At 40.6% G+C, this 24,768-nt stretch overlaps 1 protein-coding gene across 1 annotated transcript in view; it reads left to right on the top strand.

The window, feature by feature from the left end:
- The window catches only part of IQGAP1 (IQ motif containing GTPase activating protein 1), a 113,568-nt gene that overhangs the window by 35,421 nt on the left and 53,379 nt on the right, over positions 1–24,768 (top strand). Inside the window, exons 5-11 of the mRNA XM_020994730.2 lie at positions 8,729–8,805; positions 13,359–13,426; positions 16,257–16,370; positions 20,065–20,243; positions 21,341–21,425; positions 22,538–22,701; positions 23,332–23,416. Coding sequence (XP_020850389.1) covers positions 8,729–8,805; positions 13,359–13,426; positions 16,257–16,370; positions 20,065–20,243; positions 21,341–21,425; positions 22,538–22,701; positions 23,332–23,416 — 772 coding nt within the window. The remainder of the gene's footprint in view (positions 1–8,728; positions 8,806–13,358; positions 13,427–16,256; positions 16,371–20,064; positions 20,244–21,340; positions 21,426–22,537; positions 22,702–23,331; positions 23,417–24,768) is intronic.

Here is a 24,768-nt window from a genome sequence, read left to right as displayed (position 1 = left end):
TATTTCCATCACTTCCATTTCCAAATATATTCCTCTTCCCATCTTTGACCTATTGAGCCTTTCTTGAAACAGAGAGTAAAGAAGAGAGGAAAAAAACATTCATGTGCAGTGGCATACACCTGTAATCTCTCAAGGAAGTTTCTCAGCCCTTCTCCAGGCCAAGCTTATTTGTTAAATTTAGCATGCATGCAGTTTTGTCTTTAAAATGATTTTCTTGATCTTTAAAAAAAAATTGCTGTCACTTTCCTGTGACTGTCCCTCCATTCCAATAGAGCTATCTGTTGTAATGAAGTAGTACAATTAAGCACAGCAGAGAAACCCATTGAATGTGTAGGCCTTGTTTTATACTTGTAGCCTGCTGAGAGGTAAGAGATGTGCTTCCCCATTGGTATTCTGAGGTTGTGCTTGCTCACTGCATTGATCGTCGTTCTGATGAAGTCTTTTACGTTGTTTTCCTTTTTACCTTCCCTGTTAGTGTTGAGGGTACCACCACACTCCCGGTCACTCAGGCTCACACAGGACCATTGTCCTCGATTCCTCACTCACATCTCCCCACTCCCCCATCCAGTTGGTTGTCAGGTCCTTGTCATTTGTACCTTTATCCCATCTCTTATATATGACGCCTTTTCTCCAGTGACATTACACCCTGGTGTAGAACTTAATCACCTCAAGCTTGGACTAGTACTGTAGCCTGCTTTGGGAGGGCAGGGTGGGGGAGGGAGAGGGGGGAGAGAAGGGACAGGCGTGCAGAGGCTCCCTGCCTCAAGTCTCTCTCCCTTCCTGTCCATCTTTCAAAACACAGGGCTGACCGTGTCACCACGCCCTTCTCCCCTCCTCACTCCAACTCCATCCCTCCCCTGCCCCTGGTCATTGCCGGTGGTCCTTCAGTTGGTATGCATTTATGAAGTGACTACTGCATGACAGGCATCGTGCTGAATGATGGAGATACAACAAAAGATGAAGAAAGTTCCTGCCCTCGAGGAGCTCACATTCTAATGGGAGAGACAACATAGAAGTGTGGACAAAAAACTATATACAGCATAAATAAGAAGTAATTAACAGAGGGACGATACTAGAATTAGGAGGGATTGGGAAAGGCTTCCTGTAGAAGGTAGGATTTTGTCTGATACTTGAACTAAATTAAGGGAAGCCAGGTGAGGGGGCAGAATATTCCAGGCATGGGGTACAGCCGGAGAACATGCCTGGAGATAAGAGATACGGTATTTTGTTTGGGGGAACAGCCAGGAAGGCCAGTGTCATTGGATTGAAGATTATGTGGTAGAGTGTAAGAACTGGAAAGGTGTGGAAGACTTAGGGTGTGAATGGCTTTGACTTCCAAACAGAGGATTTTGTAATTGGTCCTGGAGGTGATGGGGAACCACTGGAGTTTATTGAATAAGAGGGTGAAATGGTTGGATTGGCACCCTAGGAAAATCACTTTGGTGACTGAATGGAGAATTTACTGATGTGGGGATGGACTTGTGTCAAGGAGACTCCCCAGCAGCCTATTGCAATAGTACAGGTAAGAGAAGATGAGCACCTGCAACCAGGGTGGCGGCAGAATCACAGAGAAGGGAAAATATTTCAGAGATATTGCCAAGGTGAAGTCAGCTGGCCTTGGCAAGAGATTGGCTGTGGAGGCTTGAGAGGCAGTCAGGAGCCACAGTAAACTTAGGTGCCTGGGAGGATGGTGTCTCTGATAATAACAGGAAAACTTCAGAGCGGAGAGGAAAGGTAGTGAGTTCTGCTTTGGATGTGCTGAGTTCAAGATGTCTCCAGAACATCCAGTTTGAGACATCTGAAGGCAGTTGGAGATGTGAGTCTGGAGTGTAAAGTCTTCACTTTGGCCTTTAAAGCCCTTTGTAACCTGACCCCTTCTTATACCGTACACCTCTCTGGGTGCTTTTTGATCCGGCAACACTGGCCTCCTGGCTGTTCCTCAAATACTCTATCTCCCGACTCCAGGCATTTTTCCTAGCTGTCCCCTGAGCCTGAAATGCTGTCCTTTCTCAGTTTTGCATGTTATCGTTCTTCAAGTCCTTCCTTCTGTTAGAAAGCCTTTCCCAGTTCTTCGTAATCTTCATGCCTTCTCTCTGAGATTATCTCCAGTTTATCTTGTATATATCGTGTTAGTCCACAGTGGGTGGCATGTTCTCCCCCCTTTCGACTATGAGATCCTTGAGAACAGCAACTGTTTTTTGCTTTTCTTTGTATCCCCAGTACTTAGCACAGTGCCTGGCACATAGTAGGAGCTTAAATAAATTCTAGTTGACTGAAGAGTTATGTAATTTAAGTTTTCTAAAATTATTAGATACATCTGAAATATTTTGTGAAATATTATTTAAGCAGTACATTTTCTACCTAGTTTGCCTCATTTGGGATGGGAATCAGTTTTTCCTTCCTTTTATTCTGTATTACTTCTCTTAGTAACCCAGTAGTGAATTTCTGCTCTCCCTCTTCATTATCTTATACTATAGATGTATATGTAAGTGTGGTTTTAACAAGTGTAAGGACAATTTTGGAGGCCTTCCAATGTAAGACTTAAATTTGGGGGTAAAAAACGTTTTTCTTGTTGGATTCCCTTTCCCCTCTTCCTTCTCCTTAGACAGTTCTATGATGACCTTTGCTGTAAATTCTCTTAGCTTGGTGACTGAATCACTTATGTTTTATGTGTGGTGTTAGGGAAATGACATCTGACTTACTAGTCTCTCCTCAAATCCTCAAATGCAATGCTTTATAACTTAAAATACAAATATAGGTAGCAGGGTGTCACTGAAGCAAGGAGCTTTATACATCCAGTATGATACAGGTGAGAAATTTAAATGTACACGAGCGGACACTTCGGGCCTTGCTCGGTGCTGAGCTTTGGGTTTTCTGAGTTCCCTGGCTGCTGCCGCCTTTCTCCCTAAGGTTGCCTTTTGTCTACTTTCTGTTAACTTTGCATAGCCCTTTTTTGCACTTCCCTCATTAGAATCGAAGCTTCTCCAGGACAAAAGTTGGTTTTGCTTTTTTGTTTTGTAGCCAGTAAGCTTGACACAGCTTCTCGCATGGTCAATGCTTAATAAGAATTTAATTGATGTTCTTACAGCATTAAAATTCTAGGCGTGAGCCTTTACACAGAAAGATTTTCTCCTCCTTCTTCTTCCGAATTGTATCAACGTTCCTTTTTGTACAGTTGTTTGAGAGAGAATTAAGAGAATTGAGCCCTACAAAACCCAGGAAATGCAAGCATTCTAATTCTTTCAGCAATGTTAGTCTGGCCTTGTTAAGTACCTGTAATTTCCTGTTCCTCTTTTTTCTTGTTTCCTATATAGTGTCCCCATTGGGCAAAGATTTTCTAGCTCTGCTTGGTGTGACGTGAAGAGCGCTATTTATACTTACTATGGCTACAAAATTCTATTATTTTAATTGTGCTCCTCAGCTTTTCTAGACAGCAGCGTACTCTCTTGAGTCACATACACGATTTTCTAAAAGCATCCATTCTCAGTTATATAGAATTAGTATGTCCACAGTGAGATGTTAGGTAGGCAAGAGCTTTGCTATTTGATTAAAAGTACTTTCTTGGGGTGCTTCAAAAATTAGTTTCATAGGGTCATAGATTTAGAGTTGAAAGAGACCGTGGTGGCCATCAAATCTAATCCCATTTTACAGATTTTACAGATTTACAGATGAGGAAACCATGATACACAGAGTTTATGTGAATTTCCCAGGGCCAGACAGCTTCTGAGGCAGGATTTGAACCAAGATCTTCCTGAGAAGTCAAATGCCATATTTGCTATGCCATACTGGCACATCATTTTGAAGTATGATAACTTTTTGATTTAAAAAAATGTATATTTATAGGTCATACTTACGCAGTGTGTGGATGTATACATATGTGAGTGTTGTGTTTTTGTATTTAAGTGTATGTATATGTACATACCTGTAAATAATAATTTTTATTGAATTCTAATAGGCCTCTCAAGTTGCTAAACTTAACACTGTTAATTCTTGTGTAAATGGGCCAGTTGTAGAAATAGCCCAGTGACTTTTATCTGTTCTCGTTTTCCTTAATTTCTCAGATACTTTCAATTAAATACTATTTAAAACTCCTTTTATGACATTTTCATTCTTTGTTTTCTGATACTATATTATAGTATCTCTCCTCTTAAATACCCAACCATTCCTTTTTAAAAAAATTTGTTGGTGTCTTTTCTGTCCCTTACTTTATAATTGTGCATATTCTGCAAGGTCCAGTACTTTACTTTTTAATCTAGTCTGTCTTCATTTTTGTCCTAACTCAGTGAGCATTTATGATGTGCCTACTATATACTAGGCATTGTGCTAAGTGCTGGGAATATAAAGAAAGATGCCTCATCACTTCCCGTCCCCAAATTCCTCTTCTCAAAAAGCTCACAGTCTAACTGGGGAGACAGCATGCAAATAATTCTGGACAAACAAGCTGTATACAATTCAGATTGAGATATTTTCAGAGAGAAGGCACTAAGATTAACAACTAGGAGGGCTGCTAGTGGAAGATGGTACTTGAAGGAAGTTGAGATAAGGTGGGAGACAGTTCCAGGCATGGGGGGCAGCCAGTGAAAATGACAGTCAGGAGAGCTTGAGGAACAGCAAGAAGGCAGCGTCACTAGATTGTAGAGTACCTGGAGTGAAGTATGGAAGAAGACTAGAAAGGCAGGAAGGAGTCATGTTAGGAAGCGCCAAAGCAAAGATTTTATATTTGATCCTGAAGTTGATTGAATGGGGGAAAGGCGGAGGAAACGTGCCATAGTCTGAGCTGTGCTTTGGGAAGATGACTTTGACAGCTCATGGAGGATGGACTGGCATAGGGAGAGACTTGTGCAGGGACACCAACCAGCACATTATTCCAGCACACCAGGCTTGAGGTGACGAAGGCTTGTGCTAGGGTAGTGTCAGCGTTGTAGAAGACAAAGGACACGTTCAAGAGGTAGAAATACCTCCTGACGAAGGTAGAAATGGCAGGGGATTGTTCCTTCTGTCTTCTTAGATTCATTGAGACCTGGTTTCCTCTTGAAAATACAGCTTCCCTGGCTACCCTTCCATCTCTGGCTGTTCTTTCATATCATCTTCTCATCGAGGCCTCCCCCCACCTCACTCCCCCCCCCCCCAAATCACTGGTTTTGATGAGAGGGAGTGAGGAGTCAAAGATGACATCTATGTTGTGAACCTGAGTGAATGGGAGGATGGTGATACCCTTTATAATAATTGAGAATTTAAGGTGGGGAGGAATTGGGGAGAAAGATAATGAATTTAGTTCTGGACATCTTGAGTTTAAGTTGTCTATGGCATATCCATTTTGAGGTGTCCAGTAGGCGTTTGGAAATAGTAGAGGTCCGAAGACAGATTGCAGCTAGATAAGTAGATTTGAGAATAATTAGCATAAAGGTGATAATTGAATCCATGGGAACAGATGAGATAGACAAATGAAGAGAGAGAGAGAGAGAGAGAGAGAGAGAGAGAGAGAGAGAGAGAGAGAGAAAGAGAAGAGAGAGAAGAGGGCTCAGGACAGAGCTCTGTGGGTCACCCATGGTTAGCACATGTGACCTGGATAAAGATTCAGCAAAGGAGACAGAGGAGTGGTCACAGAGGTCAGAGGAGAACCAGAAAAGAGTAGTATCACTACTTTAGAGAGAAGAAGAGTAGAAGAGGCTATTCAGCTTTGTCAAAGGCTGCCGAGAGGTCAAGAGGAATGAGAATTGAGAAAAGGCTATTAGATTTGGCAGTGGAGAGATTACTGGTAACTTTGGAGAAAACAGTTTCACTTGAATGATGAGGTCCAAAGATGGACTGCAGAGAATTAGGAAGAGAGTGAGAAGGAATCATTCTTAAGGAATTTAGCTACAAAAGGGTGGAAAGAGATAGAATAATAGCTAATAGAGTTGATACAATTAATTCAGGGTTTTTTTGAGGATGGAGGAAATGTGAACAGGTTTCTAGGCATTAGGGAATCAGTCCTTAGATAAGAAGATATTAAAGATTAATGAGGTAATCTGATGGAGATTGACCACATTGGGATCAATGGTGCATACAGGAGGTTTTGCCTTGGCTATAAGAATTATGTGAGATGGGTGAAGGAGGAGATAGCAGAAGGCATCTGAGTGATATGAGATGATCAGTAACGGAGGAGGAAGAGTGCTCATTTTTTTCAGTGAAATTATGAGGCAAGGGTCTCTGCCAGGAGGGGAGAGGGAAGGAGTATTATGGGAGGTTTGAGGAGAGATGGAAAGGTTTAGAAAAGCTACTGCAGTGAGTGGCATAGTGAATCACTAGGATGGTATAAAAGGATTGCTTGGGCACAGTGAGGGCACAGTTGAGGTTATGTAACGTAAATCGTTGTGGACTCAGCACAGTTCTGTGATTTTCGCCATCTTATTTCAGGAGCACATGAGCATAGGTAAGTTGAGGAATTGAGAGATCGGGGTGTTTGAGGTAGTGTCAGTATGTGTGTTGTGCAAGAAAGGGAAAGGTTTAAGATGGAACCCAGCTTGCTATCTATGGAACAGGCATTCTAGAGAGCACAGTTGGCGTGGTAGGTAACTTTAGAGTGGTTTGGGTTGAGGGGGATAGATTAAGGGAAACATCAAGCACAGAGAACAAGGTTTAGTCATTGGCAGTTGGGGTTTCATGATCATTAGGATGGGTAGGGAGGGTATGATTGGAATGTGGAAGTATGTTAATCATTAAAGAATAAGTTCATGTGGGTTATCATTGTCTGTAGAAATTTGGCCTCCTGTTGGAGTTGTTCCAGGGCAGACAGCAGAGGGTGGGGAGAGAAATGGAGAGGAGTGGAGGGTGCCCACATGGGGAGCAGGGCTACTGCTTAGAGTTTTAGGTGTCTAGAGAGGGGTAGAATCAAGGAGAATAGGCAGCTCCCCTCCTGCCAAGGTAGGTGGAAGCAGGAGTGTTGATCTTTTTTTTAATGACTTCTGGCTTTCAGCCATGTGTGATAATTCTTAGATTTTTATCCTCAGTTCTCTTCTCTCTTTGAAGCATAGTATTTTTCATTTTCATTTAGATGACTTGATTTCACTTTAAGCTCATCATGTCTGAAATTGAATTTATCTTTTTACCGAATCATAGTCTCTGTGTCTGTAAGTGACAATACGCTTTGACCAGTAATACCCATCTTCACACCTTGGAATTCTTTTTAAGGCCTTTTATGACCTTATTTTTAAATTTATGATCATTATGCCTTTTTTTTGGCCTTATGATCTTTCATTTAGGCTTCATGACCTTATGTTTTAATTATTTTAATAGGCTCCAAGTTTGCCTTCTTTTCTTAACTCTGTTTCCTTCTCTTTCCAAGACTTCTTGTCGTTTACTTACCAAATCAGTCTTCCTGAAAATTATTCTCATGTCACTCCTCGTTTTTTTTAGTCTCCCAAAACAAACAAAAAAAGCCTACAATGACTTCTTGTGATCTTTTGTGTCAAGTTAAACTCTTACCTGACTTTGAAGATTCTCCATAATATGGTTATATGTTCCCCATCCATCTTGTAGCATAGTTACAATGTGTTTATTACTAGTTCTACATAGTTCCTCATGTTATTCCTTTTTCAGTAGCATCTTTTCCCCTTTCCTTTGTCTAGCCATAGTCCCCTGAACAGTACTTCAGGGTCCCAGTTAAGTCAAATTCTACATTTTTCCTGAGCACTGTCCTGACTACTTCTCCCCTGCCCTCATTAATCTTCCTTTCTTCCAACACTTATGGTCCATTCCGCAGTTTAATATGTAATGACATATTGATTCTTATGGTTTATTATTTTCCTGTATTTTATTCCTATCTAATTAGATTATCAGTTCTTAGGGACCATGACTTATATTCCTCTTAGCACCTACAATGGTGTGTGAATTACTTGGGACAAGAAATAATATTGATATAACTTCATTTTGCAACAGCAGTGGTCATTTGTGTGTTTCTGGGTATATTAGGCTAATTCAGGTCTGACCTTAATCAAATGAAACCACATTCCAAAAGGCAAAGTACAATAGAAAGATATGATTTAGTATGATAAGGATGAGGGTTTGGCCAGAGGGGTCATGTGGACCCTAAGCTTGTATCTAAGTCAGTGAAACTAGATGACTGAGAATGGGGACCCTGTGTGATATGGTAGATTGGACGTGTTCCATCTGTAGTACTTAGAGGATAGTAGACTAGCAGAGTTTACGTATTCCGAAAGTCAAGATGAAATCTGGAATTCTGGTCTTCTAAGAACAGAAGTGGCAGACAAACTGATGGCTGAAAAACTCCTGAGTGTGGCCTGAGCCAGATCAAAATATAATTGGGAAATATTTAACAAAATAAATAAAGCACGGGACAACATAGATGCCTCTTAATTTGTGGTCTTCTAGGTCAGTGTGCAGCCTGCAGGAATCCTTTTGTATTTGAGTTTGATGCCTCCTGTTTAGAATGTTAGCACACTCTTACCCTGGGTGTCTTCTGGCCTTTGATAGCTCTGTGGGGCTTCTGGCACTGATTGCAGGGAAGAGGAGGCCACACTCTCCCCTATGTGAGATGATATTAGAAGTAGGCAAGACTGTATCCATGCTACAAATTAGAATGACTGGGAGGGAGTTTTAGAATATCTAGAAAACTTTCCTGTTGTTATCCCATATAAGAAATATGGGTATATTTTGTATTATTGTTGGGTGGTTTAAGATGAAATGATTATTGATTTATACCTTACTCTGCTTTATTTCTGGGCAGATTTTTTATCCTGAAACCACAGACATCTATGATCGAAAGAATATGCCACGCTGTATCTACTGTATCCATGCACTCAGGTAACCAGTCTTTTCGAAAAAATAATGCAGTGGTATCTTAGAACCTGACTGTAGTAAGCACACTATGTTCCATGAATATAGAACTGGGGAGCATAAAGCATCAGGCTTAAAATGGGAAATTGGTAGAAAAATGACTTGGCAGGAGAAAGTTCATGTACATCCTTTCTGTCTCTCATTGCCATTCTCTGTCTCTGTTTCTGTCTATGTCTCTGTTTTTCTCTGTTTGTTTCTGTCTCCTGTCTTTCTCTTTTTCCGTCTCCTTCCTTCACTTCCTTTCCCTCTTCCCCTTTCTCCCCCAACCCCCGTCTTAGCCAAATAATTGCCATTTTGTCTGTTTTTTAAAATGACATTTGTCCATTTGAAAACTTTTATAGATACTATTTTGTTATAACATGGCAAATTGAATCATAAATTCAGAATTTCTTGCTAATTCTTTAGTATTATACTAAATTTCACCAGAAACATATAACTTGCTTCAAAATGTGGAAGAACCAGTTGAATGCATGAATGTGAAATGTCAAAGCAGTCAAGTTGAAACAATTTGGTTTCACTTTGGTTAGCTTGGTAATTTTGGTCCAGTTTTGTGCTCGTTAGTAGACTCTCAAAGCAAACGGTACAAAGTGATGGCATCAAGTCATTTGTGTAATAGTTAACACTCATACTAATACTAATTCAGTAAACCATTTGGTGGCAGCATCTTTATCCCTCATGTGTAAAACAGGAATTGGAGTATAATTGACCTGCCCCAGGTCCTCCAGAGAATCAGTGAAAGGTGGCTTGCTTCCACTTTCTAGTCATAAACCAAGTTTAGGATGATAAATAACCAGTGGGGGAGGGAGCTGTGCAGTAGCGATTCTCCCATCATGGGAAATAGGTTTGGTTTATTTGATGGTCAGCTTGATTAGAGAGCACAGGGCTGTGATTGAAATAAATGAGGTAGAAAAATGAAATGTCATTGCCTGCTGATATTCTCCTGTCTGATCTATAAAATGTTTGTGGAAATAGGTGTGTGGTCTTAATCCAGACATTTTTCTCATTTCCTCTCATTGATCTGACAGTCTTTGTCGCACAGAAATCTAGTGATGAAAACATATAAGGGAGATTAATGCAGATAGATAGACTGGTAGAGCACACAGACTGCTTTGAAATCATGATGTTGGGATAAGACTTTTTTCACCATAAAGACAATATCAGCTTGCTTGTGACTGGAAGGAAAGAATGATTGGATGAATCTTTGTTCCTGCTGTTTTCTCTATATGAGCTGTTCTCTCCCTTGTCTACCTATCCAGATCACACCCATCTTTCAAGACTCCAGCTCAAGTCTAGCTTTGTTTATGGACGCTGACCTGGTACACTCTAATCTGTACCTTTTCTGAACACCTGTGGTACTAACTGGCCATAAAACAGTCATGGTAGCTAGCATGGCACTTACATAACACCTTTAGGTTTGCAAAGCACTTTGCCTATGTTAACTCATTTGATTCTTACCACAGCCCTGTGAGGTGGGTGCTATTTATAACCTCCATTTTATGGATGGAGGCCAAGAGAGGCTGTCTAGGGTCCCACAACTCTTCAGTGTCTGAGGCAGGATTCCTGCTCAGGTCTTTCTGACTTCAGGTCTTGTCTCTTTATCCACAGCCTTACACTACCTACTTGCCTAACATGATTTAGCATTTCACAATGGATTGTTCTCTCTTTCTTGTGTCCTTGTCTTTAAAAAAGAATTTTTTTTCCTTATGAACTTAACACCAAATAAAATGGGCATATTTATGTAGTTGGTTTTTTTTTCCTCCCACAGCCAGGTTGTCATCTCCTTAAGGAGAGGGATTTATTTTATTCTTAGGTTTCTTGTCTTCCTTTGTAACTCCTAGAGCTTCTGGCACAGTTCTGTACTATAGATCAAATGAGAGAATGTATGTGAAACACTTTAAAAAACCTTAAAGTCCTCTCTGCATAAAGGTTTGCTATTATTATTAGTAGTAAGTGCTTAGGAAATTCTTCTTTGAGATAGTGTGTAAGGTATAGTTGCAGCTCCTGAAACGCCTCCATATGGGAGAATTTCCAGGTGGGCTGGCTCTGGGTCCAAATTGGACAAATTCTTTGTAGTGTGATTTGGGTCAGGGGTACACACAGGCCTCTCTGGACGGATAAATTGGTGAAGGCTGTGGCTGAGGAAAAGCCAGCAGAGGGTCACTTTGCTCGTCTGGGCCCCTGTCCTTTCTGCAAGGTGAACTGAAGCTCAGGCCCTCCTCATTTCTTGGTAGCTCTAGTCTGTTCTAAGAAAATCTCTGTGGAGTTGTGTGTTCCAGTGTGTGAATTGTGGTTCCTTTTCTTCTGTTGTACTTTTATGGAAATTGATCTGATCTTGGCCAGTAGTATGTCAACTGAAAGAAAGGATGTGCTGGAGGCCCTCAAAGCAGTTCATCTATATAATGAGGACTCTGGTTGGGCATGGAGCATTTACTTCCTCTTGCTCTCTGCTGCCCCTGCCTTTTTTAGGAGCCTTGTCTGACACTGACATAGTGCTTCTGACAGTAATAATGGAGTGATTTGTAGTATGCTTCCAACGGGCTTGCTGATTTTATTGGATGTGCTTGAATAGCTTCCTTTTCCTTGCAAGAGGGCACGGTGAATTTGAATGCTGGGCCTGGAGTCGGGAAGACCTGAGTTTAAATCTCATCCCAGACACTTAACTAGCTGTGTGTCTCTGGACAAGTCACTCTCTGTCTGCCTCAGTTTCCTCAGTTGTAAGATGCAGATAAGAGTAGCATCTACCTCCCAGGGTTGTTGTGGAGATCAAATGAGAATATATTTGTAAAGTGCTTAGCAAAGGGCTTGGCATGTAGTAGGCCTCCCTCCCTCCCTCCTCCCTTGTTCGTTTCCTTATTTTCTCACCCTTTTCTAAATGAAATTATGAGCAGGTTATACTCCCCTGTCTTGGTTAACTGCCAGTTTCTTGCTTTGTATTTTTATTTATCTTTACCCCTTCCTTAAAGCATAGTTATTGCTGAGCTATATAGCAAACATTAGCCCTGTTCATTTGGATCCAGATCTTTAAACATTTATCTCATATTTCTGTAATTCTTTCTGTTGCCAAAAATGTACACATTTCAGCAAATTATGATTTCGTTGGTGTATACTGGCAATGTAGAAAACGAATATGAGGTTGGTAAGAAAGTCTTAATTGATGTAAAACACAGGCTGAAAGCAGTTAACATTAATATGCTTTCTCTGAGGTTGCTAATGCTTCTCCCCAACAAAATTGTCTTGAATTTATTTTGTATATACTTACAATGTGTGTGTTGTTTCCCCAAACAGAATGTGAGCCTCAGGGCAGGGACTGTTTTATTTTTGTCTTTTTGTCCTCACTGCACTTGTCCGATGCCTGGCATATAGGTACTTAATAAATACCAAATGGTTGAGCAGACTACTGATTGCACCAGGTTGGCATCGTTTGATTGCTTGAAGGCATGTTGTAGAAGACTGAGTTAAGCCAGCTGACTGGAGAAGAAGAGGGAAAGTGAGCATTTGAGCCTGCGTTGTAGTTGTGGACCTAGGTGGCTGAAAGGACCGTTGTGCTCTCAGCAAATAGACAGGAGGTCTGGAAGAGAAGGGCTAGTGTAGAAGGGAAGATAATGGGAGTTCCATTTTGAACAGATTGATCTTGAGATGTTGGCGGGGCACATCATGGTGCAGATATCCAACAGGCAGTTGGTGCTGTGGGATGGATGTTGAGGATATTAGGGTTACGTACGTAGATGTAGGTGTTATCTGCCTTTGTAGCAGTACTGTTTGATCCCATCAGAGAAAATGTAAAGAAGAATAGAAGAGGGCCCTGTACAGAGCCTTGGAGAATACCCATGCTTATAAGGCTAGGAGATGAATAATGATTCAGCAGAAGAGATTGAGAGAGGACAGGAGTGAAGAAGAACCAGGAGCTGAGTAGTGTCATAGAAGTTAGGGCTAGAAAGAGTATCCAGGAGGGAGGAAGTCATTAACCATGCCAGAAGTGTCAGATTGCAAATAGGATGAGGATTGGAAAAGACCCAAGAACTGAAAAATCACAGCAACATGGAGCTGATTAGTACAGGGAGAAAAAACACATACTTCTGGCCTTTTGAAGGCTTCACCATAATATAGCCCTGTACCATTGTGTTGACCTTCAATCAGTAAGAAAAGTTTGATTTTTTTTATTCAGTAGCCTTTATTTAAGAAAAGAGAGAAATGTATAATTCTTTTCAGAAAGATTTTCTTTTAAAGCAGTTCAAACAAAAACTCAGTGTTTTTGGATAGGTAAAGTTTTACAGCATGTGACTTTAACAACAAGCTTCTTTCTTGAGCAGGTTAAGGTACAGTCCAGAAATAAATTGTATCATTAAAAAGCCATGACATGGGTAACTCGGATTTATAAAGTTTGCCTTGTTCTTTTTTCTAATTCCCCCATATCCCTTAATTCTTCTAAGAGCAGAAGGTGGAGCTAGCTGCATGTCAATAACAACAACGTGCAGGTTAGAGCAAAGAGTTCTAACTTTTCTACATGTTTTGTCTTTTAGCTTGTACCTGTTCAAACTGGGGCTGGCTCCCCAGATTCAAGACCTGTATGGCAAAGTTGACTTCACAGGTAAAGAGCTCTACTTTTGTATGTGGATTTGGTTGATTTGTGGAATGAAAGAAAGTGTATAAATCATCTCATCAGTTAGCTATTAGTAACATACCTGGAATTTAAAGGGTCCCGATGTGGAGTGGGATTGGAATGGGGCTGAAAAAAAAAGGCAAAAAAAATTTGCCTTTTATGTTCCTACTTAATGTTTATGGAGATGTATGTTTATGTGGTATTCTGAATATATTTACTTTGGGCAAACGCTCATCCTTTTTCAGTGTAGTTATATGAAGGCAAGGAGGAAGAGACAGGATTATCAAAGAGATTGTGTGGGGGGGGTGGGGGGGGAAATTGCATATAGGTACTGGTACTGTTTTTGTAGATCTATTTTAAGGAGTGACTCATTGTTATTCTATATAGGGAATTTGTATATCAGATATAAGTCAGGATATCTCACCATTAAACATTGCTTCCTTTTTTTTTATCATTTGGCTTAGTATATAATCTGAGAAATAAGTCACAGAATTATATAGAATCTTAAAAAACCATTCCCTCCAAGCTGATATTTAAAAATAATCCTTTTTACAGCACACCTAAGAAGTGATCATTCAGTGTTTGTTCAAAGATTTCTAGTGAGAGGGCAGCCAACTATCTCCCAAGGCAGCTGATTCCATTTTTGGATAACTTACCTTGTTAAGCAGGTCTTCCTAAAACAAGCCCAAATTTCCCTTGTTTCCACTTCTATTGTCTCTAATTATTTCTTCTTAGACTGAGGGGAATAAGTCTAATTTGTTTTCTACATGGTTGTCCTTTGATAGTTGAAGATAGCTGTCATGTCCCTGTTCAGTCTTTTCTTCTTCAGGCTAGAAAGCCCCAGATCTTTAAATTCTCACACGGCATGATCACTTCCTGGTTGCACTTCTCTGGACAGTCTCCACTTTATTCATGTTCTTTCAGGATGTGGGGCCCATCCTTGAACATGGGGCATGGGTTGTTGCTGGAGAAGGCAGAGTGCAGAGGGTCTCGGCTTCCTCAGGACCAGAAACTCTGCTTCTCTTCATATAGCCTAGGTTTGCTTTAGCTTTTGGGCCTGCCAAATTACAGTAGTGACTCGCTGTGCTTGCAATTCATAAAAGCCCTTAGGTCTTTTTCAGATAAACTGAGTTTTAGCCATGGTGGATCTTATACTTTCGAAGGTGCTTTGTTGAAGTCAAGTATAAGACTTAACTTTATCCCTTTAAAAACATATCCTGTTGGATTTGGTCCAACACATGCTGTCTTATCAAGATCTGCTTGGATTTTAACCCTATTACTGATGACTTCATTATCCCTCCCAGCTTTGTGCCATCAGCAGATTTAATAATCTGAATAATACATGACGTAATAATGCCATCTATGCCTTTATTTAAGTTATTGATAAGAATATTTTATAGTACAGGGCTCTCTTGTATTTATTTCACTGGAAATCTCTTTTCAGGTTGCCATCAAGCCTTTTGATAGTGCTATTCACCCAATTTGGATACATCTCATCTAGCCCTTTCCCATCTTTTCATTTTTTTTTCCCACAAAAATTCAATAGATACCTCATAAGAAAACATAATAGACTTTGTCAAATACTTAACAAAAATCTATGTAAACTGCATCTGTAGAATTCCCTTGATCTACCAATCTAGTCACCCTGCCAAAAAGAAAATAAAGTTGTAATCTTTGCTACATTTTTTAGATAATCACCAGCCATTCCTTTAATAATGTTACAGACTTTTGCCAGATATTAAAGTCAAATTCATTGGCTGTGCTTTGCATTTGCCTTTCTCTATTTTTCAAGGTGCTTTCCCTTTATAATTCAGTGGTAGCTCTCTCATTCTCTGTTCTTTTTCCCGAAGTCCTGACAGAGGTTGAACAGTCTGTTCTCTCCTGCCTGTTCTCCCAGTATACTGGGCTGTAGTTTTTTTTTTTTCCTACCTGATGACTTAAATTAACTAAGGGCAGCTGGATGCTTTCTTCCTTTTGTTATACTTATCAATTCTTTACTGGTCATTTTTATTCTGTCCTTTTCAGTCTAGAAATCACTTTTGTCAGACAGAAGAGAATCAGAGGAAGAGTTGGGCATCTTCACTTTTTCTCCATCATTTTTATTATGGTCTCACTCATTTCAGGCAGAAGCCGTATCCTTTCCTCAGCCTCTTCTCTTCCTCAAAGTAGTTTAAAAAACACAACTTTTTTTTTTGCCTTTTCCCTGCCAATCTTAGAGCTTTTTCACTCCCAACAGGACCATGCCACACATTTGTCATTATACTGTGGCCCTCCTTTGCTTCCATATTCTGTGTATTTATTTTAAAAATCTATGTTGGTCGCTCAATTCCCTTTGTCTTCGTGTTGATTTCCATAAACATTTTCCTCTTTTTCTTCACACTGGAATTATTTTCCCTTTGTATCTTTAAGTCATTCACCTCAAGTCATATAGCTCATCTTATCAGATGTGAGAATCAAACCCAAGTCTCCTGACTGTAAGTCTAGGATTCTCTCCACTATACATCATGCTACCATATTGGATGAGGATTGGTAACTTGGGCTGAAAAAGTCCAAGAGATGAAATTTGTAATTTGTCTTTCGGTGTTTGATGTATGTCTCCTTCTGCCTTCCCCCCTCTATCTGCTCCATTCTTGCAATTTTTTATATATAGCGAATTTTGTTTCTTCCCTTTAGGCCAGCCTCAGTTGTTCTTAGGACTTTTAGATGCTCTTGAATAGGTGAAGAATTGGTGAATACCTACTATCTTTATTTCCTGAAGTTTTGGATTGGCTTATTTGTAGAAAGGGGATTGAATCAACTTTTTCCTTCCATCTTACAGAGGAAGAAATTAACAACATGAAGAGTGAGCTGGAGAAGTATGGGATTCAGATGCCTGCCTTCAGTAAAATAGGGGGAATTCTGGCAAATGAGCTCTCTGTGGATGAAGCAGCATGTAAGGAACAAGGGATTTTATGTATTCTGGTGGGATTTTTGTTATACATTGAAATAGTTTAGATTGTTGTGATAATCATAGAGTCTAAGGTTTTGAAAGGATCTGGTGAGTATTTCAAATTCATTAAGCAATTGAATAGACCAAAAGGCTATCTTAAAGGTTCTCTTTCAGAAAAGTCTTTCCTACCCATGAATCAAAATCAGCCAAGTTTTCTTGGGAGAGGTAGCAGTAGAAGTGACCCCTGAATCATGAACATCGGGTGAGGCATCAAAGAGGGGATAGATTTATGCTCGCCTAAGGTGTTCTCCACTATGATGGAGGAGATCCAGTCTGGGAATGGTGGGTTGCTCTTGATGCTCCTATTTATGGATAGCATTATAGTGGTGGCATCGAGCTGTGGGTGTTGGAGAGACTTCTAGATGAAATTTTTAACTCTTAGAGTTTGGTGTCATCATTCACATGTGAAAGATGAAGTGGATGATTTTTCTTACTCCAATTATGACATGCATTTGTAGGGATAGCCAATAAAGTTTATCCTTCAGTCCCTATCTGGGCCAGACTATACAGATAGACAGTGTTTTGGGCCCAGATTTGAACAGGAGGAAAATGTCCTGGATTACCTTCAGGAAATTACTGAGTTCCTTCAGTGAGCTATAATACCTCTCCAAAACAAGGCTTATATTTAATGCCAGCATTCTGCTGGTGTTGCTTTATGGTAGAGAGACGTGGATATAGTAGTCTCTGAAGAATTGAAAATGACTGTTGACACAAAGGATAATGGAGAGGTGTAAGAAGACTGCAACATGGAGCCAGTGAGGAACTTAATAGAACAGAAAAGAAGTAAAAGATGTCATCAAGGAAATACATTATAAGAGGACAAGGTAGGCTGATCATTCAGTGAGGGCAAGGTAGCCAGTGTATCCCACTGGCACCAGAGAATGTGGAAGGCCTCCATCATCTTTGGTGGTTGCCCTGTGGTGAACTTATGGGAGGACACGGACAGATTTGCACACCATGCTCAAATATGGATAGATGGCTGTCTGCACATCGATGGCACACTTCCTTTTGAGTAGCAAGCTATAGTCCTTCGATAAGACAATGTTTAAAACAGTATAAGGATGTCGGAGGCTTACCTGTGCTGTTATCATTCGGAAATAGGTGCTGCATTTTGCTAAAAGAATAATATTGGAAAGTTAGGGTCTATTTTTGTCCACAAATACTGCCTTTAATAATACTCATTATCTTCGCTAATTATGAATAGTAATAACATTCACTTTATGATGCTTTAAGGTTTGCAAAATGGTTTCGTTGTAGTGACTCATTTAATCCGTACAACAATCCTCCTAGACATATTATCATCATTTTACAGATGAAGAAACTCAGCTTTTAGAGGTGGTGACTTGCTTCAGACCATATGGCTAGGATCTTAGAGTTCATTTAGTCCAGACCCCTAATTTTACTTGTTAGAACCGAAAGGAGAGCCAGTGTTTAAACCCACATCTTCTGATGCTAAGTTCAGGGCTTGATCGCAACACTGCTGCCTAATTCAGGCAATGGGGACAAAGGTGAGAGGGCTGGGTACAATTTCCAAATATAATTTCAAACCTGTGTTTCCTAAGAAACCACCTTCTCTTCAGTAGATTTCTGCTGAGTGAAGCCCATCATATTCAGATATAAAACTAAAGTAAAACACTCATATTCAAAACTCACATGGATTTGTGACCACATCAACATGTCTGTTCCTTCCAAAGATGCTGATCACAACCCATTCATGCCTCTATGTCCTGTGTGATTCTTGTGCATCTCCTTTCATTCTCTCAGTTCATCACTGGGCACACCTTCCTGACATCATGAAGATACCAGTGGCGCGTGTAGGCTGTGCACTGGTCATCTCTTTGTTTTTGCCCATCCTTTCATATACCTAGCCTACTTTTTTTCATGTATGTATTTTTCTGGCAATGTCATTTCCTCCCGTTCTTGAAAGTTCCTAGTCTGCTCAATGTAGTAGCCTGTTCATGACTGTTTTGAAGTCTCCCAGCCACCCTTCTTTCTGGATGACATTGTTCTGGTTGTATTGAACCCCAGAACACTGCAGATCCTCTGTAGAGAGAGATGTAATCTTTCCAGTGAATTTGGCTCTACTGTCCACATAGGACGAAGCAGGTGAATGTTGAGATTTTACCATGCATTTGGGTGGTAACTTACAGAGTTTCTTCCAAAAAGGTATGGGCATATGTATCTTGGAAAGATAGAACAGATAAATTGGGCTTAGAATTGAGAGAAAGAGAATGGGTCAAGTTGCCTTTACACGATTTCAGAGTTTCTTTAGCAATTGGATACTTCTCCTAGAAACTAGTGGCCATTTATATGATACCAGTATTCTGTCAGTGTTATGTAATTGAGAGACTTGAAACACTGCAGGCTTCAAAGAATGGGAAATGAATATCACTTAGAGGGCAGTAGAGAAGCATATGGAGGTAGTGGGTGTGAACAACTTTCCTTCCACCTTCAGATACTGAAACATGAAATTTATAAGGTGGTTATGGGGCTTTTGTGTAGGGGGCAAGTGCCTGAGAGGTTTGGGAAATTAAGTGATGTTCCAAGGCGTGAAATCCCTGAGTGGAAACAAAGGCATCATCCTGGTGTCAAGGAAAAATCAAAGGAACTTATGAACCAACCCAAAAGCGCAGGGTTAGAGTGGAGAGGGGTGGCTGGAGGTGAGGGCAGTGCCATTGTCTTCAGTGGCAGATCATCCAGTCAGTGACTTAGGGCAGTTTCACTATCATTCCTCTGCCCTCTTCCAGTTAATCAGAGGATGTTTCTAGAGGGATTGGTTCTTCTTGCTAGAGGGCCACTAGCCCTAGAACCCTATTTGCTACTGGATATCAAGTCAGTATTAGACAAAACCACATCAGTGAGTAGGGGAAGATAGGCTGGAGGAGATTGTGCTTTGGTAAATTAGTGGTGGCCCTAGGGTTTGAGCCCAGGCTTTCAAATTACAAGACAGATACTTTCTCCTACATCATGCAACCTCAAAATCTAATTAATCTCCCTAATACAACTAAGTCTCAAAACTCCATGATGTACTTGACTTTGTTCCTTGCCTTCTGCTAAACCCTAGAAGGTAGAATTTAACAAAGGCTTTAGTCAATCTTGATTTTTATGTTTTTTTCCCTCTTTTCTGGGATACTTACTTGCAAAAGTGCTACACGTCCCAGATCAGTATTTCAAATGTTGCTTATGGGCAGAGTTGTGATTTTCATGTTTAATGAAGCAGTTGGACCAGTGTTGTCAGTCAGAAAACATTTACTAAGTGCCTACTATGTGCCAGGCCTTGTGCTAGTAAGCACAGGGGATACAAAGAAGGGCGAAAGACAGTTCCTAACAATACATAAAAAGAAGCTGAAAAGCGAAGGGAGGGGGTGGGGTTCTTGACTCAGGGGCACAGTGGAGCCCGCTAGCTGTGTGGAAAGTGATGAGGTGGCTGCTCTGGGTCCCTCTTGCAGTGGAAGCTGAGAGAAAAGAAGAGGCTAAGAGCCATTCTTTTGATCTTTGTTCTTTATGGCTTGTCATTTGCGAAAAGAGCCCACTGACCCATCTCAGTGATGAGGGATTATGTAATTAATTGATCAGCCTATACATGTTAATGCTTAATTCCATAGAGATGTGATGTTCTATACTATTATTTTTCCAGTGCATGCTGCTGTTATTGCCATCAACGAAGCCATTGAACATAGAGTTCCTGCTGAGACTTTTAGTGCTTTGAAAAACCCTAATGCTATGCTGGTGAATCTTGAAGAGCCATTGGCTTCCACTTACCAGGATATACTTTACCAGGCCAAGCATGACAAGATGGCAAATGCGAAAAACAGGGTAAGAATGAAGCTTCTCTGATTATGGACTTGCAGGTTTTTACTGACTTCTTCACTTTAGGCTTATGGATTGATTCTGTATTGGTTATTGCATTTCACCTAGCTCTTGTTTAGTAAATCTTGCTCTAGAACTTTATTTGTGGTCTGAGTGTAGGTCTTGAATCTGTTTTGTTAACTGTGAAAGGGTATTTCTGGGGAAAGAACAGTCTCTAAATTTAATGTAACTTTTCTTCTTTTTCAGCTTTTTTAAAGTTTGAGATGACTGTGCATTGTGGTTATCCCAGAGCATGTTAATTCTATAGTTAACTTTGTTTTAAAATTTTTGGGTGTGAATATTTTCTTGACAATATAAATGTGTGAAAACTCAGTTAGGAGTTTTGTATTTACTCTCCATGTTGGGAGTCTGTAATTTGAAACTTCAACTTTGTGGAACACTTTCTAGATCACGACAGAATGAAGCTAATTCCAGTTCTATAATTTTCCTCATATGTGCTCTCCTACAGCAAGGATTAGTGACTCCCAGCACAGGTGTGAAAGGTGCTGCCACCAGAGCCTTTCCTGCTGGTGGTGGGCTGCTGTCAGCGGGCAGAAGGAGGCAGATGGGGTTAGCCTTGTGCTCACTTCTCTATACCCAGGGTGCAGGAGAGGAGATGTCCCCACCTTGCACGTTTTGTGCCCTTTGTTGCTCAGGGTCACCTTCTCACCAACGGCGTGCTGATGGGCTAGTGGAGGATAGAATGGCTAAGCTTTCCTCTGAGCTTGTTCCTACAAGACTCCTCTACTCTCTTATTTCTAATAAGTCATTTTAAATATGTAGTTGGTTATAGACTACTCTTTTTAATTCCATGTGTTTATTATAAATGGGTTTCATCTTTGTGTTTCATTTCTTCTGGGTGCTCTTGGTAGAGTTTTAAAAATGATGTTTTTCTCAGCATAAGTACTTTTGTACTTGAAAAATCAAATCTATGTAGTTATTTTTAGAGCTGTATAAAATCTAGGCACAAGTGTAAGCCTTATTTATAGCCCCAAGAGGGGCAATGGTACTATGTAGCCAAGTAGGGAAGAACCTGGGCTGATTTTACTTTGTCTCATCCTCAGACGGAAGACTCTGAAAGAGAGAGGGATGTTTATGAGGAGTTGTTGACTCAGGCGGAAATTCAGGGAAATATAAATAAAGTCAATAGTAAGTATATCACTTTGACTCCTTCCTGGTTTGGTGGTAGAAAGGGATTAATTGGTTCTATGTCTTCTACTTCTTTTCTGCCCAGGAGGCCTTATTTTCTTAATGTCTTGTATTGGTCTCTGTCCCTCTTCCTTTTCCTCTCTCTTTCTTTCCCACTCTCATTCAGGCCTCCCAACCTCACACCACATGGCTGCAGTAGCTTCCTGACTGGCCTGTTGGCTTCCCATCTCTCACTCCTCTAATTTTCCTTATATGCCATTACGAAGTTAGTTTTTCGTAGGCACTTTAGACTTCAGTAATGTCATTGCTCTCCTTAAGAACACCTCTCCTATCCAGATGCCTTGGTTTGGCTTGAAAGCTGTTTGTCACCTGGTCCTGTCATTACTATTCCTTCATCACACCTTCACAGAAACTCCACTTTATTCAGGCCCACCTCCTTATCTTCCCTGCCAGGGTACCATGCTCACTGCTGCCTAGTGCTGCTCCCCACTTAGAAAAACTCCTTTCCTGCAGGCCAAACCTCATTCTTCTTAAGTCCACTGCTGTGAAGTCTTCCCTGATTCTCAGTGTTCTTTCCTTTCTCCTGTATGTTTCCTGTAGGAGTTTGAAGTAGAAAGTTGGAGGAAGATAACTAATGTTATTATTATAAAACCCTCATGCCTAGTTCAGTGCTTTGTATTTAAATATTTGCTGAATAGTTGAACTGAACATCCGTAGCAGTGTTTTGTAAATACCTTGGATTTATATATAACCTGTTGGCTAAGAATATGGTGATATAATATACACACACATACACTTATTTTAATTCTCATCTTAGTCCTTTGTACTGGGCATGGGCAGGTATAGCCTCATTTTGAAAATAGAGAATCTGAGGCAATGGGTAGCGATTTTTTTTTGTTCATGGTCACAGAAAATGGCAATCTAGAAGGCATATCTTCTGACTGCTAGCTTAGTATTTTTTCTATCAAGTTTTCCTGAGGATGTGTACCCCCCATTTTATATTACAGTAGAGTGAGATGGTGTATGGACTAAATTTCTGGGATCTTAGGCTAGTATCATCTGTCATGGAGATGATTGAGTAAGTGGTCACCTCTTTTTCTTCTCTCTTCCAGCGTATTCTTCATTAGCCAACGTGGACCTGGCTTTAGAACAGGGAGACCCATTGGCCTTATACCAGGCACTGGTGGCCCCAGCTCTGGGCCTCCGAGCACTGCAGCAGGACAACTGTGATTGGTACTTCAAGCAGCTTCTGAATGAGAAGCAGCAGAAGAAGCAGGTAAAGAATCTGTTAGCACTGGCGAGTTTGAATCCTTCACTATCCCTTCAACATTTTTAAGGGGCCCAATTTTCAGGCTTTCCCCCTTATCCATATGTGTGGCTACAGGGTGTGTAAAAGTTCTTAGGGCCAGAAGTGACCTTTGAAGCATTTAGGCTAACCTCCTCATCTGTTGAGGTTAGGAAGCCAAGGCTTAGACAGGTGACTGTCACACTGGTAGTATGTGACAAAGGCAGGATTTGAACCCAGGGCTTCTGACTCCAGGCCCAGCATTTTTTCTGTGTATCAGGGAATTGTGCATGTAACTGTGTGTTTGTGAAACATACGGTTACGGATTGAGAAAGTTCCTGTTTAATTCATGTGTTAAATTTTTTGAAGTCCTAGTTTTTGGGTAACTGGATCATTTGGTTGGGAAAAGACCCTAAAAGAAACTTAGGTTGAATTTTATCCTAGGAATTAACCCTCAAAAGCTTTAGATAACTCCATTTTTACTGTTCAGGTCGTCTTATTCAAGAGTAGACTGAAATGTTCAGTTACTGTCATTGTCTTTGACTGTTGTATCTTTGTGGACTCATACTGAGAATACAGGGTCATGGAAGACTTATATGAATGTTAATTTGCTTCCTTCAGAGTGGAGTGATTGGTCCATTGCAGAAGGAGGACCTGCAGGCTGGAGTGGATGCTGCTAACCGTGCTGCCCTGCAATATCAGAGAAGTAGGTGCCTTCATTTAGGTGTTGGTAAAGGGGAGCTGGGGATAGGGAGACAAAGTGTTGCAGCAAAATGCCACAGGACAATTCCAGGTCAGTCTAGCCCCACGAGGTGCTAGAGTCAGGTGGCACATGCCATAAAACCACTGGATGTACTTCAGGGGCCCTAGAAATATTCCTAGAGCTGGAGAGTATGCTGGAATGAGATGAAGGCAATCTCTTCAATATAACAAATGGTTCTTATGCACCTACTATGTGTCGAGCGCATGCCAGGCACCGGGAAAACAAAGACAAGAACAAATTAGTCCCTGCCCTCAGTGATCTTACATTCTTTTGAGTAAAGAAGCAAATGGAAAGTATTTTGAGGAGAGAGAGGTATCATTAAACTTGGTTATTGTGGAGAAGATATGTCTCTAGCTGAGCTAGAAGGAAGATGAGGATTTTGAGAGTTATGCCAGAAGGAGGAGTATATTTACACATGGGGGATAATTTGTGCAAATGAAGAAACAGGAAATGGAATGTTAAGTGGGGTAAATAGCTAGTGGTCCAGTGTGGCTGAATTGTATACCACATGAAGAGAGCTAATGTGACATAAGCCTGAGAAAGGTAACTTTGAGTCAGATGACAGAGGGCCTTAAGTGCCAGACTGAGTGGTTTGTATTTTGTCTTACAGACAATAGGGAGTTTTTTAAGTTAGTAAAGTAAGGGAGTGATTTGGGCTCAAATTCTTATTTAAAGATGCTTTTTAAAAGCACAAAACATTATACAACTATCAAGGGATGTATTATGTTGAATATTTTGAGCAAGAGAATGGAAGTGGTATTTTAGGAATATTAATGTAGTGATGGGGATAGTAGATTAGAGGGTGAAAAGAGTGGTCATAGGGAGACCTATTAGAAAGCCAAGCATTAACAGTTAAAGAGCTGCTCCAGTTTATCAGCTCATTTTATCGATTGACTTTAGACAGTTGGTAAGCATATATTAAGTCCCTACTCAGTACAAAACTGTGGGGATACGTAGAGTGGCAAAATTAGCCGTTTTCCTTGGAGAGTCACATTCTAACGGTGGAGCCAACATGTACATACAAAATAGATACCGAATAAGGGAAGGCCTTTCTAGAAGGCAGTGCCTCAGCTGAGTCTTGAAGGAAGCTCAGGAGTCTGTGAGGCAGAGGTGAGGAGGGCGACAGCTAATGCAGAGGCCCCAGGATTGGAAGCGGGATGTCTGAAGAACAGCATGCAGGCCTGTGTAGTGAGGCTGTAGCCTATGTGAAGGAGAGGAAAGTATATGAAGACTGGCAAGTTAGTGAGGGCCCTGGTTGTGAAGGGTTTTACATGTAATGCAGTCTGTAATACAGA

The sequence above is a fragment of the Phascolarctos cinereus genome, unplaced genomic scaffold, assembly GCF_003287225.1.
Source record: "Phascolarctos cinereus isolate Bilbo 61053 unplaced genomic scaffold, phaCin_HiC Scaffold_3;HRSCAF=262, whole genome shotgun sequence".
Lineage (NCBI taxonomy): Eukaryota > Metazoa > Chordata > Mammalia > Diprotodontia > Phascolarctidae > Phascolarctos > Phascolarctos cinereus.
This window is presented reverse-complemented; position numbering and strand designations above follow the sequence as displayed.